At 51.3% G+C, this 18,047-nt stretch overlaps 1 protein-coding gene across 2 annotated transcripts in view; it reads right to left on the reverse strand.

Moving 5' to 3' along the window:
* NRF1 (nuclear respiratory factor 1) overlaps positions 1-18,047 on the reverse strand; it is a 57,524-nt gene that overhangs the window by 29,119 nt on the left and 10,358 nt on the right. Inside the window, exons 2-9 of one of the 2 annotated variants that reach the window (XM_084289114.1) lie at positions 17,129-17,700; positions 16,784-17,015; positions 13,521-13,635; positions 11,483-11,609; positions 10,761-10,901; positions 3,179-3,337; positions 2,172-2,369; positions 432-533 (exon numbers count right to left, since the gene is read on the reverse strand). In XM_084289114.1, the coding sequence (XP_084145240.1) occupies positions 432-533; positions 2,172-2,369; positions 3,179-3,337; positions 10,761-10,901; positions 11,483-11,609; positions 13,521-13,635; positions 16,784-17,015; positions 17,129-17,248 (1,194 nt within the window). In that variant the 5' untranslated portion in view covers positions 17,249-17,700. The remainder of the gene's footprint in view (positions 1-431; positions 534-2,171; positions 2,370-3,178; positions 3,338-10,760; positions 10,902-11,482; positions 11,610-13,520; positions 13,636-16,783; positions 17,016-17,128; positions 17,701-18,047) is intronic. The other variant, XM_084289115.1, reaches the window with a different exon arrangement.

The raw sequence follows: 18,047 nt of genomic DNA on the forward strand, positions 1-18,047 counted from the left end.
ATCAGTAGCCGAAGAATCACACCATTTGCCCACAGCCATGCAATGTCCTCTGCTAACCACAGCCTCAGGATACCCCCAGGCGTCACCCCCAACCCTGAAGTGGCAAAGCTCAGGATCTGGAGCACACGTGAAACAATTATCCCGAACAAATACAGAAACGTGGATTTGTGTAGCTAAGTCTCTATCTGCTAGAGCAGATCTCCCAGAATTAACGTACAGGACATTAAAACGGGATGAAATTCAGAACTGAGGCTTCTGCCATAATTGTTTGTGTGCTCCTGAGTCAAAACGACAACAGCTCAGCACTTTGTATGTGAAATTTCGTATGGTTTCGTATATTTTAACCACAAACACTGCAGGGTTGGTGTTTTTTTGTGACTTAACTGTGACAAATATTTCACTTTGTCAAATTCTTTGTCAAAAACCCTTACCTCTCCGTCGGTCACTGCGGAGTAATTGACTTGTGCGACGGTGACCGTGGTAGGCAACTCGGAGGCATCAGCCAGCGTGGCAACTGTAGCACCGGTGCCAACCTGCAGGAGCCAACAAGATGCAGCTGAAGACGTTTGTTATTGCAGGGAAACGTCCATATCATTCAGACAAAGCGACAGGCAAACGCTCTCAGGTTACAACACATGGCATCTACAGAGAATAATAGTGGTGGGCAGAGCTCACGGAAAATCCTGAGCTGTCTCCAAGGGGAAAAAATAACATGTTAAAGCAGTGTCAGCCTGCAGCAGCTTCAGGAGTGGGGACAGGGCCCAGAAACAAGCTTTGCACAGCCCTTGTGCTGTCCTCTAACCACAGACCCTCACTGGTTTCCTAGCCTTGTAAAGAACAGCTGCAGGATACCACTGTCTTTCTCAGGTGTGAGCAGGGTGCACAGGTGGAATCAAGAAGCTTCTCCCACCCCGTGGATGTCATGTGAAAAAAAAAAAAAAAAAAAGAAAAAAAGGCAAAATCTGGGAGATGTGCAGCTTTGTTTCTAAGCAGAATTAAACCTGTAGGTGCTAGAAAGTCGATGGGATCTCAGGTGCTGGGCACTTAAGAGAACGCTATCAAAAAGAAAATGTCTGTTAGCGGGTGAGCAAACAGCCAGCTTGGCAGCTCTGCTGGGCCTTGGGGGAGCAGAAGGCTGGGCAAATTCACTGAAAAGCTTTCATTTGAAAAGCAAACAAGAAAACAAAAGCAAAACAAAAATAAAGTCCACATCCTGAGCTGCCAGAAGCTGCCGCCCCACACGGAGAAGGGAATACAGCAGCAGCAACTTCTGCTCTGAATCCCCTAAAGCAGTCTAACAAACATCCTTCCCTCAGGGGGCGGCTTAAGAATTACTATATTTATATCTTACACGCTTCAGGTGTAAGAGCAGGGGATACAGAAGCACCTAATGCCATGGATTAAGACAGATTTCATGCCATTAAAGAAAGGCAGTCCCATCATGTTTCCTCCTGTCACTTCATCCCGTGGCCACCACAGGTTCTGTGTGGCCACGTGAGCCGTGTCTCTGTTTGTGAACAGGGATAGGAGCAGGTGTGAGCAACAAAGTTGTGTTTTTGCAGTAGAGAATTACTTCTCTGTATTCCAAGGTAGTTGTGTAGTCATAATAAGAAGTGCTAAGTAGATAAGTGGACAGTAGAAGGCCTCACTGTTCCAAAATAAAGTAGAAGCTTGAGGAAAACAGGCTGAGCAGTGTGAAAACAGTAAAACAAAGATCCCAAGTTCTCAAAACATAAGAAAGGAGAAAGTAAAGGGTTGAAAAGAAGAAAAATTGCACATATCTGGTATAGAGGAGCATCGACTAGCTTGTGAACCTGCAGTACTCAGCCAGGCATCGGGTAATAGGGAATAAAAGGTTATGATTTATTCACTAAAACGCGTTCCTGATTGGCAGGATGCCCACCACTGCAATCGTGAATAAAATAGCTTCACAGAAGAACCTGTCTGAAGAAAATTGAGATGTTTCTCACAGCAGGGAAGAGAGAGGATGGGACTTCTCCTTTGAGCCGAGCGCTGGCTTAACAAGCCAAAGGGCTGAGACATTGATAAAGAGAATTCCTGGTGGACGAGGCAAGCTACCAAAAGGAGGGGTTTGCTCTGAATCACCTCCTAGAGGCCTGCGAGTTGATCCTGAGCCAGCCGTGCTGGGAATGCTGGAGGGCTTTGCTCACCTGGATGAGGGACACGGTGCCATCGGGGTTGCTGAAGGTTTGTACCACTGTCTGCGAGGGCACCAGGTGCGCGATGCTGTGCGTGGTCGTGGTCTGCTGCTGCGTCTGCTGGTCCTCGAAGGCGTAGAGCAGGTCCTCACGGCCGTGCTGCTTGTAGCAGTTCTTCACGATAGTCCGCAACGCCTGGGTCCACGACACCTGCCAGGAGAATCAGGAAGGAGTTGAGAGCCTGTAAAATCTTCCCTGAATCATTTCAATGCTGCTACTGCTGTGATTTGCATGCTTACCTCGACTGGGCGCTTTTCAATAAATCCTCAAACAAAAAAATGCCCCCAGTACCTAATCCCTCCATCCCCAGGACTCCGAAACTACCCTGAAAGCCACTGCATTTCTGTGCATGGACACAGAACGAGCACACTTGACTAAGGGAAAGGGCATATTTCTCAATCACGTGCGTCTCTGCCTTTCAAGGAATCTTGAAGAATTGAGGCCAACACACAGAAAATCACCTCCACCTTGAAAGAGCTGAGGACACGGCGCCTTTTGATGACACGGAGCCATTTCCAGCCCCCAAACATCCCTCCCCACCCAACCAGATCTGCATCAGCGCTGCCCTCACACCCTGGTAGCCTCTTTTTGAGGGTCTCCTTGTGACAGGTTGGTGGCAACATCACCTGCGGAGGATCCACAGCTGTAACTGATACCCAAGACCTTTTCACCCTTTCTCTCACTTCTTTTTTTTTTCCTGGCTCCACCACACATCTTTGATCACTCCCATTAAGCACAAAGGCCCCTCAGAAGGGGACAGGAACCCCTTCAAGGGCTTCATGAGGCCACGAAACAGACTCTGTAGGAAATTAACTGCATACTTGGAGAGTTGACTGGTCTTAGGCTGCTTCAGAAGGCCACAGAGATGACAGAGATGAGCAGATTATGCAGCTAGCAAGAAGGGAAAGAAAAACATCTCCCACGAAAGCTGAAGGCAGACAGACCCGTGGGCTACCCACCCGCTGCTTCTGTTCCTCCGTGCGGACGTCGCTGCGGACGTTGGCCCACGGGATGTCCTCAGGCCACCAGATGGGCTTGCAGCTCTCCTTGCCCCAGCCCGGCTTGCCGCGACCCGTGGAGTATTTCAGCATCTCCGGGATGAAAGCTCGCAGCTGTGCCTGGAACAAAGCACATAAGGTGATGTTTAGGGACATAGCTCTGGTAGTTTGGACGTGCACAGCGCAAAGTTATTGTATTTCCATTCCTGTTGGAACCACGAACGGGAAGAGGCCGGCGTGCCCAGGACAGACCAACAAATCCTGTGCCATCTTCTCCCGAGTCTCAGCTGAGAAGAGCTCACTAGATTATGGAACAGCAGAAATAAAATGAATCCAGCTAGAATAAGGCAAAACACACGCTGCATTAGCACATTTTTTGGTTCAAACGCTACCACGAAGAGACCTAACCAACCTGAAAGGGGAAGAAAATGATTAGAGCAATGCAGGACAGAAAAAAAATAACATTCAGTGTCCCTACAGCTGCAAGAACTCTATTTGAGCTGCTGTACATTTTATGGGGATGTTGCAAAAAGGACAGAGCTTCAGGGAGCTTCTCCAACTTAAAGACACTCTTACCTCTTCTTCCCTACCCCTGTAGAACATAACGCACACTGGACTGATTTTCTGAATCTGTTTTTAGCTTTTCCCCCAGCGGGGACACCTTTCAGCCCAGTTGTGCTTTTCCTTAGCACCCACAAACACCGGCCAGCTGCTGACTGCCTTTACCATCAGGAGGCCCTGCCTTAGAAAGAGAGATTTGGCGCAGCAAATTGAGCTGGCACTCCTTTGAATCATTAAAGGGTATATAAAACTCACACAGGGTGCTGTGGCACGTTTGGGTTTTGTCCTGGGCACTGCCTGGAGGTGCAGGAGGAGGTTGGTGCAGCTGTAGGGCTGAGCAGGGAGAGCACAAGTGCACACACCAAATTAAAACGTGTTAACTTCAGGCTAACTAGATGCATTTCTCAGTGCCTCCCTGCTTCCCTTCGGAGCTTGCCATAAAGCCATTTGAGTTGTGCTGTCCTGGAGTGCAACATCTGTCAGAGGAACGGGAGGCTGCAGAGTTCCTGACCTTGCTAAATGCACCAAGAGCTGCAGCAGCTCTTCGAGGCCAGAGCCCAGCCCCAAGATGTGACGTTGGGCTCCGGTTTGCAAATCTACGGAGAAAAACTGAAGTGTGTTTTGATAAAAAGCAAACAATTCATTTGAACGCATGACTTGCTGCTTGCACAGTTCGCAGCAGTGGCTAGGGACCTTAAAGGGAATAAAAATCCGGTTTACTCGTGGGTCTGGACATGGTGTGTCTGCTGCCACCCTAAAAGAACCTCTGCTGCTCAGCAAAGCGGCTGCATTTCAGCCCTTCCATCATTTCTGAGCTAACAGCAAGCCCAGGAACGGGTCAGAGCCTGCTAGAGATGGAGCAGCCCCTCTGGAGCAGCCCCCACCACCCCACGGGCATCCTCAAGCAGCTCAGGGCCGGTGAACCAAACCCCAATTTATAAATGGGGCAGAGAAAAGCCAGCAGCTCGCTCGTGCACAGTCAACCACTGCGGTGCCTTCTCTTCCAGCCTGGGACACAGCCTCCAGGTGGGTGAGGTTTGCTTGGCCCAACAAACCTGCTGATGGCATCGAGTCGCCCGGTGCAACAACGGTTAAACATCTTCCCAGAATCGCTGCCTGCGAGCCCTGCTCCTTGTTAACAGATGGATTAATTACTGGTCCCGGGGAGTTCAGCAGCTCCAGCGACTCAAGGCACTCGTTAAGGAGGGCTCGCCTTTAATCCGCCAGGGAGACAATCAGCAGCGACGCCCGCAGCCTGCTCCAGCGCCAGGACGTCTCTAATTAGTGCTGTAATGAGACCTCAGCCCGGCAGCTCGCAGGGGTGAGAGACAAAGACCCCGCGTGTCTCACCCTCTGCAGTCTGGGGGAGCCACCTTTCCGCTGGCTGCAGCCACAAACCAGCCAAAAAGCAAGTTTCTTCCCCAAAAGCACGCAGCTCGCTCCTGTTTGCGCCTGGAAAGGGTTCCTGTCATCTCCAGCATCAAGAGAAACCGTAGGAAAGTCTCCTCGACTGCTGAAGTGCCCCCACCGACGCCCTGCACGGAGGGGTCTGCTCACAGATTTATTTATTTTTTGTGCAAATCTCCCTTTTTTTCCCCCCTTAAAGTGTGGTCAGGTCATAAATAGGAATCGCTGAGGAGTTCTAAAGGGTCAGAGGGGTGCGTCTGGGGACCAGGCAGGATCACCACTGCTTGCTCTTGTTGGAAATGATGCAGGTTTTGAGCTGAAACACTGCAAAAGCAGGATTATTCTCTCATCCCGGGCTGTCTCCACTGCGAAACAGGGATGCTCTCCTTCCTCCACCCCAATGACCTGCAGGCATCGAGTATGATTTTTGAGGCCAAGACAAGCTTTGCTGGCTTGTGTAAGCACCCTGAGAACCACAGGTGCTCGTTAGGTGAAGAAAAGTGAAGTTAAAGAACAAAAATGTGAAAATTAAAGTGACATTAAGGAACAAAACGCCCCTTGAGAAAAGCATGGACAACTTCTTGTGCCTCTCAGCGAGAGCTGACCGATGCTCTGGCCTCAGCATCACCCAAGCTTCCTCCTTAATGCTATCAGAGAGCCACAGAGAAGACCGAGGCTGAGTTTTTATACGAAGCTCAGCTCTGCCATGGCGTGCACGTCGCCAAAGCCCGTAAAGCAACGAGACACCTCTATAAAATGGCTCCAGGGGAAGAGCCCCGCCGCAATGCCTTGTTTTTTGCACAGCTGAGGTGGGTGATGCTCTTCGCTCAGAAGCATCTCTGCTCAGCAGAGGCTTTATTTCCCTCTAGACCACCGAGGAGGCAGAGCAATTAACCAGGAAGCGATTTTCGCCTCCCATTTTGAGGAGCCAACGCCTCCGCCACCTGCAGCTGCTCAGAGACACCTCTGAATTGTGCTGCCCAATTTCTACCCGTAAATATTTTGGTTTTCCACGGGCTTTGTAGTATTTAGTAAAAAAAAAAGCTCATTTTTTGTTTGCAGATGAAGAGAATTCCATCAGCAGCTCCGGGAATCCAAAATCCTACAAAAACCAGCAGCATCTCCTTCCACGCACCAGGCTGCTGGGATTTGGGAGCCAGCATCCCCACCACCTCCTCTAACTGATGTATTTCAAACCCCATTGTGGCAAAAAAAAATAAAAGTTGACAGTATTGCAGCTTTATCACGCTCAGCTTCTCTGTGTTGTGTTTCTATTTTAAAAGCCTGGCCCTGAGTCTGGCAAAGACTACACAGCAGCTGGAGTCCTTCAGGAGCAAAATTGTCTCATACCCACCACTCGCACCATCCTTACTGCCTGAATTTTGCCAAGGAGGAACACCTGCTGCGTTGTGAAAACCCGAGCCTGTAGTCCTGTCAGTTAAATCTGCTGATCTGTCCTCAGACGGCCTGCGGGCGGCTCCAGGATCTGAGATTTATAAAGACGACTTCCAAAATGTGAGGCTGCCCCCAGCCCCAGCCAGCCTGGCCTTGGGCATCCCCAAGGATGGGGCACCCCCAGCTCCTCACCACCCTCAGAATAAAGAATTTCTTCCTGATTTCTAATCTAAACCTACTTTCCTCCAGATTAAAGCCATTTCCCCTGCCCCCCTGACACAAAGTCCTTCCCCAGCCCTCCTGCAGCCCCTTCAGGCCCTGGCAGCCCTCTGGGAGTTCTCCCTGGAGCCTTCTCCCTGCTGAGCACCCCCAGCTCCTTCAGCCTGGCCCCACAGCAGAGGGGCTCCAGCCCCTGAGCATCCTCCAGCACCCCAGATCCTTCTCCTCAGGGCTGCTCTCCACCCAGCCTGGATTTTTGTTTGGGATTGCCCCAACCAGGCCCACCTCGCCCTGCCCACAGCTTAGGAAAAGCCTTCACGAAGCTGTTTGGATTCAGATATTGGAAGGAAGAAGGCTATTCCTAACGGGGGGCTTGTTTTACCCTAACGCAGAACGGGAGGGCTTGAGATAAGAGGCTCCAAGTTGCTGTGCTGTTGCATCAGCAGGCTGCGTGCTTGATGACAGAGCGCCCTGCAAAATACAGAGGGGGGAGGAAAAAGGATTTCTGGTGTAACAGTTCTACAAGGAGCCTGGGAACGCAGGAGTGGTGCATCTGGGAGAGAAAAAAAAAGGAAGAAAAAAGCTCTGCCAGCAACTACTGCCTTAGATGGGAGAGCTGCTTCACACGTGGACACACAAAGCAACCAAACCCCAGGGGCAACGTGGCTCGGCCAAATCTTTGTGCAAGGTTTCCTGAAGACCAAGGCCATGTCACATACTTGCAAGGAAAAAAACCAAAAACAACAAAAACTACAAACCTGTTATTGTTATCTGAACAAGCAAAGTATTAGTGTTTTATTCAGAGATTTTAGGAGGGGAGGTTGCACGGCTGTGTCCGGAGGAAAAGCAGAGAACACCGAAGCACTCCTTAATGCTAAAATATTTAATTTCCAACTCTATCGTAACAAATAAACAATTTGTATTATAAACCCAGTGGAAGGGTTCTCTGAAGTGAGAGCTTGGCACTTTTATTGCTGCTTTGACAGCACGTGCAACGTTAACAGCCAGGGAGACCTTTTCATGGACCTGTTTATTCTTGCACATATTCCACACACTGCAAACCAGTTCCTTGGACATGTCACTGGTCTGCAAAAACAACTTCCTGACCTCATTCACCCACCTTCACTGCTCTTATTTCTTTCACTAACAACAGCTCATTTCCTTGTTATTTCCTCAGAGCCCACACGCTGCGGGTGCAGGCACCTTCACTGCTCACACCACGTGGGGATGGCTTCCCCCTCCCTGAAAAAAATCCGCTGCGATGCCTCCATCTCCTTGTTTTTAAGTCCTAGGCTCTTCTGTTTAATTACTACGATGACAAGGTGATAGAGAAACTTTTTGGTTGCTTATCTGAATGCCAGAACTCTGTACTGGTGCTTTTAAAGTAAAATCAGAGACCTCCAGAACAGCAGAGTGTTTTGGGAAACCATTAACCACCCAAACCAAGAGCTGCAGGTACCAGCCCGGTGGCTTTCAAAACTAGCAACTAAGTTTTGCCCTGCGTTGTCATGGATTAGGAACGTGATCTGTGACACCTTAAGGCACAGGAGCTTTTGTAAAACTGCATGAGAAAGTGTGAGTGTGTCTGATTATGCCCAAGCACAGGAGCTGGTGGTGTGACCAGCAGGTGATGGTTCTCCGGGGCACAGTGGAAATCAGCACATCTTTGCTGTCACGCTGCTTGTACGTTGCCCCAAAGCCCCCGAACCTTCCATCTTGCTGCTGGCTTTCAGCATTTCAAGTGTATTATGATGCATCATGCTGAGTTCAGGTCCTGCACCCCCAAGGGAATCACAGAATCACAGAATTTTCTAGGTTGGAAGAGACCTCAAGGTCATCGAGTCCAACCTCCAACCTAACGCTAACAGTCCCCACTAAACCATATCCCTAAGCTCTACATCTAAACGTCTTTTGAAGACTTCCAGGGATGGTGACTCCACCACTTCCCTGGGCAGCCTGTTCCAATGTCTAACAACCCTTTCAGTGAAGAAGTTCTTCCTAACATCTAACCTAAAACTCCCCTGGCTCAACTTAAGCCCATTCCCCCTCGTCCTGTCACCAGGCACGTGGGAGAACAGACCAACCCCCACCTCGCTACAGCCTCCCTTGAGGTACCTAAAAAGAGCGATAAGGTCACCCCTGAGCCTCCTCTTCTGCAGGCTGAACAAGCCCAGCTCCCTCAGCCGCTCCTCGTAGGACTTGTTCTCCAGGCCCCTCACCAGCTTCGTCGCCCTTCTCTGCACCCGCTCAAGCACCTCGATGTCCTTCTTGTAGCGAGGGGCCCAAAACTGAACACAGTACTCGAGGTGCGGCCTCACCAGAGCCGAGTACAGGGGGACGATCACCTCCCTCGCCCTGCTGGTCACGCTGTTCCTGATACAAGCCAGGATGCCGTTGGCCTTCTTGGCCACCTGAGCACACTGCTGCCTCATATTCAGCCGACTATCCACCATCACTCCCAGGTCCTTCTCTGCCTGGCAGCTCTCCAACCATTCCTCTCCCAGTCTGTAGCTCTGCTTGGGGTTATTGCGCCCCAGGTGCAGGACCCGGCACTTGGCCTTGTTGAACTTCATGCAGTTGACCTCAGCCCATCGGTGCAGCCTATCCAGATCCTCCTGCAGAGCTTTCCTACCCTCAAGCAGATCGACACACGCACCTAACTTGGTGTCATCTGCGAACTTACTGAGGGTGCACTCGATGCCCTCGTCCAGATCATCGATGAAGATATTAAAGAGGACCGGCCCCAGCACCGAGCCCTGGGGGACGCCACTAGTGACTGGCCTCCAACTGGACTTGGCTCCATTCACCACGACTCTTTGGGCCCGGCTATCCAGCCAGTTTCTAACCCAACGAAGTGTGCGCCAGTCCAAGCCAAGAGCAGCCAGTTTCTTGAGGAGAATGCTGTGGGAGACGGTGTCAAAAGCCTTGCTGAAGTCAAGGTAGACCACATCCACAGCCTTTCCCTCATCCACCCAGCGTGTCACTCTGTCATAGAAGGAGATCAGGTTCGTCAGGCATGACCTGCCTTTCATAAAGCCATGCTGACTGGGCCTGATCGCCTGCTTCCCCTGCAAGTGCTGCGTGATGACTCTCAGGAGGATCTGCTCCATGAGCTTTCCTGGCACTGAGGTCAAACTGACAGGCCTGTAGTTTCCCGGGTCTGCCCTCCGGCCCTTCTTGTAGATGGGCGTCACGTTTGCTAGCCGCCAGTCGATTGGAACCTCCCCTGATAGCCAGGACTGCTGATAAATGATGGACAGTGGCTTGGCCAGCTCCTCCGCCAGTTCTCTGGGAAGGGGAATTCCCTGCAGGGAAGGGGAATTCTCCTGCAGGGAAGGGGAATTCCCTGCAGGATCCCTCCCACACCAAGGAAGTTTCCCTCAGGGGCCCCCTCTTCTTCTCCCCAGCAGTAAGGTTGGCAAGGGGCTGGACCTGGACTGAAAGGGAGTCCCCCAAATCCAGACAACTCCCTGGCTCCATCAGCAAGATCTCGAGGTTTGATGTGGAGTTAAGCAAATTAACAAGCTCTTCTCTGCTCCAGCCCACGGCAGGAAGAGGAGGATGGCAGGAATTAGAGCACACAAGAAACACCCAAGGAGGATGAGCCAAAACGGCACTGCAAAAGCCACCTCCCTGACCTCAGTGCCTAAAAATCACTGCGAAGTGCAGAACAAATAGCTTCCTGTTCACAGCACACGGGAGGTGAGAAGAACAGCTCAAAGGGGAATGCTCCCAGCAGCCTGACCTCGAGTCCTGACAAGCATCTCTACTGCTGCATGAAGAAAATAAGCACCAATAACAAAGCTTCTTCACGGCTAACTTCCATCTGAGCTGTCACGGCCCCTTGGGAAAGAAGAGATTAAGTGCATCCCCTGGGGATGTAGACATAAGTTCACTGTAAGGTGCTAAATCTCTCTCTCTTTCTGGTTCTGCCAAGTTCCTGCCCCGTCTGCCTGCTTACCTGGGTCATCTTGTCCACTGAGACAGGAATGCCATCGATGGTGAGGGGTGGCAGCTCCGAGTTAACCTCCTGAGGCGCGGGAGCGTGCTCTGCTAGCGCAGACTCCAGGTCTTCCAGAATCATGCTCTTGTACTTGCGGACCTGTGGGGAATCGTTAAGCTCAGGTAAACAAGGTAAGGAGCACCAGGAGAGGAGAGGGTGAGGAGGCAGGGCCAGCTGCCTTCCCCCGGGGGGGCTGCGGAGCAGAAGGAGCAAACAACGACACAGCTGGCAAGTAAAAACACCCAGCGGCCCCGAAGACTTGGCTGCATCAGAGAGCTGATGATGAAACGTCAAGTAACGCCGCCAAGTGGAAGGATTTACAGGATTTAAAGAAAAGTTCAGAAGCCAGGCTTCATACTCAGGATCTGCTCCATTTACTGCCTGGTCTGTGGCAAGGTGCAAGCACTGATAGCTGAGTTCAAAGACACGACACTACCTGTCCCCTCTGATTTTTTAATCGAGGCTATTCAGCCCTGGTGAGGTGTGCTGGGCAGCAACCCTGACAGAGAAGACAGGAGCTCAGTGCTAGATTCGTGTCCATACAACCTGAACTCCTACCTCCAGGGTCTTAAACATGACCTCCAGATCGCTGCCAGGCCTGCAAAGCTGCCTGGAGCTAGAATGAAAGCTGTGGGGAAGGTGAGCAATCTATGACACGACCTTTTCCTAGAGACACCTACCACGTTTTCTAAGGGTGCAGCTCCAAATACTTTAAAGACGGGGTTGGGTTTGGAGGGTGAGATGCACAGAACGATGGCCTGCTGCCCCACTCTGGTGGTGTACTCGTCCAGCGTTGCCCGGAGCTTCCTGAAACAGAGGCACGGAGCAGTGAGCAGGGATCAGCTGCTGCTGGAAACCCAAGCCCTGGCATTGTCAAGTCCCTTTCTTCATGTCCCCCATTGACAAACCAGGTGAGAAGCAGAGCCCCAGCTGGTCAGACGAGCCACACGGTGCTCCCGCAGGCCTGCTGTGCTCCCTGCAGCCCCACGGCAGCTCAGGTATCAATTATTCTCCCCGCTCTCCTTTTTTCCATTGATGCACAAAGTAAAGAGAAATCAGCAGAGCAGCAAAGCCAAGGACAGCGGGGGGCTGCGGATCCGCTCTGTCACTGGCTCAGTTCATCAGTGATACAGAAATTGTGAGGTAAAGACCATTTTAACAAAAGAGGACTGCAAACACAGGCTATTTTATACTCAGCCCTGTAACAGCACGTTGCAATTCCCCAGTACCGAAGCCCTACTCGAACCAGAACCGTAGGCACTCAACTGCCAACGACACAACAGGCAAGAACTAGAAATATTGCAACAGCTAAGCACAGGGAACCCACGTACTCCAACACCTGCCACATCAGCAGGTCCCCTTGGAACGAGCTCTCTGTAGGAAGAAAATGTTCCATCAGGCTTCCCTCCTCTTATTAACTTCCAAGCAACACAAGGGAACGTGTCAGAAACTTTGGCAGAACCTCGTTAAGCAGGGGAGAAGCAGCAGCTACCACCAGGTGACGTGAGCACGGCCATAAAATGACATTTTAGTTTCTGTCCTGGTCATTTCAGAGCCTGCTGCTAGCAGCAGACACGTTGCCAAAGAACCAGCACCAGCTCTGCAGAGACTCCAGAATCAGGCACTAACCTCCCACCTGCTGCACGCCGGTGCTTGGTGTTTACACAGACACGTTAAACTGGTGAGAGTGCACAGAAATTATGCTTTTCGTTGGTGTTTTACACGTAAGAAAATGAAATTGCTGTGTGAAAGGAAAAGTGATTCTTTGGAGAGGAGTCCCTTTTAAAACAAATTGTTCCCATTTCAAGAGATGAAAAAACTCGCTCTCCAAAAACATTGCACAAACGTGGCTGAGTCAGCAGAGGTGGGGGAAGGAAAAATGAAATGATGCTACAAAAAGAAAGGGAGCCTGCTCCCAGGAAATACTATTTAATGCTAATCCTGCCATATTTCTCTCCGTTTTGGTCACGTGCAAAGGGTGTTGTAGAACTCAGCAGGTGAATAAGCAGAATATAAGAAAACCAACTTAATTTCTCACCAGCTTTACAAGGAGGGGAAGAAAAAGGTGACTCTGGCCTTCATTACTTCAGGGTGCTCAGCATGTATGCAGGAGGAAGGCAGCAAGTACCAGAGGCTGACAAATACACCAGCTTCTTTGATACAACCCAATTAAGGCCAGAACAGTTTAAAAAGCAAAAATTGTCTTCTTCCAAAATGTTTTGAGCAGTACCAGCCAATATTTAGAGATGTTTCCTAAGGACAGAATTGCAGGTGGCCTTCAGAGGCTTGCAGAAGTCACTCCAGCACCAGTGCTCCTGGGTGGCCATCAGGTGGGCAGACATGCTCAGAGCACTCGTGGTGCAGCACCCCAAGGGCTACAGGGGCTTCTGCCCACAGAGTTCTACAGCTTTTAAAGCCAAAGAGGGTTGGGATCAGCTTTAATGGGCATCTCCCCTCAGTTGTGTAAACTACAGGCTGGGTCAGTCACCACAATGGTCACATCAGCCCCAGTGATCAGAACACCACGGTAAAAATGAGCAAAGCAGCGATTTGAGCCATTTCCCCCAGTTAAAATACAGCTCGTGGGTTCCAGGTGAGATGCCCCAGGCTCCTCAAGCTTGGAGGACTCGTGGGCAGCACGTGGTTTTGTCACCGAAGGCACTGGGAGCGGATCGAGGAGGCAGAACTAGGTGTCAGGGTGCAGGCAGGAGTCCTTACCGTAGCAAACGCGTCTGCTGCCTCTTGCGGATCGAGGGGTTGGATTCAAAAACGTGGGGTCGCTTTCGTTTCTTACCCGTTGCCACCGCAGCGGCCGCTGCCATCCCCACGGGGCCTGGAAATCAAAGCACAGAGGGTGAATCAGTGCACGCAGCTCGGGGTCAGGTCCCCCAGGGATAGCCCTAAGGGCTCAGCTCGGGGGCATCCCCCCAGATCAGGGTGACCCCAAACCCCCTGAGCTCCCTCCTCTCAGCATCAATGAGTGCATCCAAAGGGTCTCCAGTTCTCCAGTCTGGCAAGCCCCAGCTCAGTCTCAGGTGTAAGTCACATATTTTACTCCAAAGTTCTCCTTCCAATCGTGCAATTACATATTTTCTAAATACACCAAAGAACTTAAGCACTCCAGGATCTTAAACATCCAACTGCAATCGAGGAGATCCCGGCAGCAGGTGAGGAGATGCCTGGTACAGAGCCAGGAATCCTGCTCAGCCACCTCAGCTGCAGCGTTAGGGGCCTAGGGATTTCCCTGGGGATTAAAAACCAGCTCTGAAGGGAGAGAAATGGTAAATCCTCGGTAACTGGCAGCGTCCCACAACGGGCCCTGAAGCACAGCGGGGACCACGGCAGGGCAGAGCTATTGCTTTCATGGTCACACTTCGGACAATCTGTGTAATGGGAAGCTGATTAAGTTAGATAAAGTATTATAGAATCACAGAAGGGTTTGGGTTGGAAGGGATCCTACAAACCCAGCCAGTCCCAATCCCTGCCATGGGTACAATTTCCCATCCAGCCTGGCCTTGGGCACCCCCAGCTCCTCTGGGCAGCCTGGGCCAGGGCCTCACCACCTTCATATTAAAGAATTTCTTCTTAAATATAACCTAATCTCCCCTCTTTCAGGTTAAAACCCTTACCTCTTACCTTATTATTACGTCTTTATAAAAAAATCTCCCTCAATTTTTCCTTTAAGCCCCCTTTAGGTACAGGAAGGCTGCACTGAGGTCTCCCCGGAGCCCTCTCCTCTCCAGGCACCCCCAGCTCCCTCAGCCTGGCCCCACAGCAGAGGGGCTCCAGCCCCTGCAGCACCCTCGTGGCATCCTCTGGACCCATTTTAACAGGTCCTTGTCCTTCTTGTGCTGGATTTACCAGGTGAGCCAAGTGCCACGCAGTGAATTGGGCTTCTATCAGAGGTCTCATGGCCTCTAACGCAGGCTCCAGGACTTGCCTCTGACTCCCGAGCAGCCCCCACAGGTGCTCTGCGTGTTTTCTCCACGTGTCAGAGGACAAAGACCACATCAGGTGGCCCAAAAGCTCGGCACCTTTGTGTTTGACAAAGATTCAGCCACTGGGGCAGGAAGCCCTTCGCTACCAAACCCATGGCACCAGAGCAGTGCCAGATGTCAGCGTCTTCTCTAGGACACGGCTCGGGGCTGGCACTGCCACCCCATTTTTGGTGAGCAGGAGTGACCAGAGTGCTACCTGCCACAGGTACCCCGAGCCCTGCAGTGTTCTGTTGTCCTGTGTGGGGAAAAAAAAAGGATAAAAATGTTGATTTGGGGGAACGGAGAAACACTGGCTGCAAAGAAGCTGTGTTGCGTGCAGGTTTTGGGCTGGGAGAGTCGGGGCCAGGCTGCTGCCTGCTGCCCACACCCAGCAAGACCCTCTTGCAACCCCCTGCTGGGCTTGGCAGGCTGCTGGAAAGGAAAACCAAAAATTTGCAAGAGTTGAGACTGCAAAAAGAATAAGCAAAGGGACTGGGATGCTCGGCGGGGCAGCACTCAGGACCACGAGACTGCGAGAGTGAACGTGCAGGCACAGCAGAGCTCAAGCAGATTTCAGATCAGGGTGTCAGCCCAACCTCAGGGAAAATAAAGCTGGGAAGGTGTCAAGTAAATAGAGCAGAAATGGATCAGAAATGAATGTTAAGGTGTGACAAAGCAGGGGGACAGGTTTTGGTGTGCTGGGGAGGAAGGGCTGGTGGTAGCACGGGTTAGAGAAGGGCAGGAGACCTGAATTAGAGTCAGGTTTGGGGTTTCACTACCAAAGCAGCAGCTGGGCAGTCAGACCCACGTGGTGGTGCCGCAGCAGAAAGCTACAGCAATGGGACAGGCAAAGGTGCAGATGGGAGGAGGCAAAAATCAAAAATCCTGGCAGAACTTAACCAGAAAAGCACCACACGATGAGCAAGCAAAGCAGAGGAGTGCTTCGGGATCTAGGATGAAGGGACGAGGGCAAGTTTACTTCCCAAATTTGGGGTGGTTTTAGGACACTTTCAAAAGTGGCAGATGCCCACGAGCAGCAGCAGCCCGGCTCCCAGAGGTGGCAGCAGTTTCCCAGCCCTGAAACTTCTGTACAAGTTCCAAACCCCTGCCAGTAACCTCTACTCAAACATCTCCTCTCCATTTTTATCTGCTTTTCTTTAATGCACGTGATCTACCTCCTCTCGTGTCATACAAGCGCAGAAAAGCTTCTCCAGGAACATTTTTGCCTTTTCACAACTCTCTACAGGGACTCCAGGAGGTTTTACTTACTTGTTAAGACAACCTACAGGCGAGTCTTCCCCTCAAAGCTGTTTATAGCAAGGGTTCATTGCTCAGCGTGGCTGTACACCCCTTAGCAGGGACGCTCGCTGCACCTAGGAGTGCTGACACACTTTTAGCTGCTTTCCACAACTTCACGGGTGCCATCAAGCAGGTCAGGAGCTTTATTCCTCAGCTATGGAGCTGGCGAGTGCTTATTTATCACTGCATTTTTCTGCTAGGGGGGTAGATTCACTACAGGGCAAACGCTGAGGGTATTTGGCAGGGGCTTTGCTGGAAGGAGCAGGTGATCCTGAAATATTTTTCCATTCCAGATACGCCAGCACCAGTTGTGGCATCTCCTTGGGAAAGCCCTAAATTCTGAGCTTCCTGGCTATGCAGAAATGCGTGACAATGTTGGATTATTTTGGCTGTTGTTTACGTGGGGATGAAATAAGCTTGGTTTTTTATATATTTGGTATTTTAGCTTCATTTTGGAGGCAGAACGTACTAGGGGCCTTTGCACTGTACAAACCAACCTCTTATTCCCAGCACACACCGCCCAGGCGACGTGGCTCAGCTCAGCAACATCCAAGCAAGCAGCAGGGCTGGCAAGGAATCGCTCTCAGAGCTGGAAGGAAGCTCTGAGGGGTGAAAAGATCACCTGGCCCCCCAAAAAATGCCGTTTGGGACCTCTGTACGAGCATGGCATCGGGGGAACAACGCCGAGCATCCCGCGGGCGTTACCTGCTGCAGCCAGGTGAGCCGTGACCTCGTCGGCTGCCGTGGAGTTGAGGATGTCAGAGTCATCGTAGGAGGTGTCCTCGGGGGAAGAGGGCGAGTCCTCGTCCGCGCTCAGCATGCTGTGCTCCGTGTAGGTGGCCACGTGGACCTGCTGCACCTGCTGGGCCACTGCGTGGGCCTCGATGGTGGCCATGTGTTCTGTTTGGGTCACCCCGTGTTCTTCCATCAATAGAGGCTGTCATGGGGAGAAAAAAAATGACAGGAGAGGCGTTAGGGACACTGACGTGCCATAAATGAGGGCAGGAGGTTTCTGAGCCTGCTGGGGGAGCAGGAGGGAACAGAGGTTACCTCCCCTCGTGGCCTCCTGCAGGAGGGAAATAACTGTGCCAGGAGGAAGAAGAGGAACTTGAAGTGTTTGGAGAAGATCACTGCTTCCAAACAGCACCCACAGAACCCACAGGCAGGCATCTTCACTGCAGGAAAGGTTTTTATGGACCTGGTAACCCCGAGGTGAGGAGCCCTGCACACCCAGCTCAGTTCTGCCTGTCCAGGGGCGAGCTGTAAGGGGAGATGCTCAGCAGCAGTGCTCAGCCCAGCTCCTCCAGCCTCACACTCAGCTTCTCTAAAGCTTTTGGTATCTTGTTATCAAGATAATCAACGGGCAAAATACAACCACAAAAAAAAAACAACAACACATCATCACGACCACCACGCAACGCAATGGCAGGAACGAGGGGACCAGGAGGAAGAGCGCTTGGCCAAGGTTATTTTGGCAAAAACGCAGAAAGAACAAGACTTGAGATACTGCAAGAGAAGATTACAAATGTGGGACAGTCCGTGGAAGAAACGGGGGAGAATGGGGGACAGCTCAGAAATTGAGTGGAAGGCAGGAGGCCAAAGGAGAGAACCAGAGTCTTGTACTGAATTTGGGAGAGAGGAAAAAGGGAGAAGGCACATCCAAGGCCGTGGCATCTTTTGCAGCAACTTTTATGCAGCACAAGCTCAGAAGCCAGGACCTGGTTGCCGTAGTCTAGACATGAAACAGAAAGACAGACAAGGTGGGAAGCAGGCGGTCCTTAGCTGCATTTATTTCTACCTAAATCCCCTAACCAAGGAGCTGAAACGTGGCAGATTTTCCAGATCTTCCCCTCATCACTAGCTGATTTCCACAGGCTTGTTTCCAGGTGCCTTGGGATGCCTTTTGTACCTCAGCACACCGAATGCAATGGGCACAGAACAGCTCTTCCAAAGGTATTTCCAGCTCCAA

This window comes from Netta rufina (assembly GCF_964035555.1).
Source record: "Netta rufina genome assembly, chromosome: 1".
Taxonomy (NCBI): domain Eukaryota; kingdom Metazoa; phylum Chordata; class Aves; order Anseriformes; family Anatidae; genus Netta; species Netta rufina.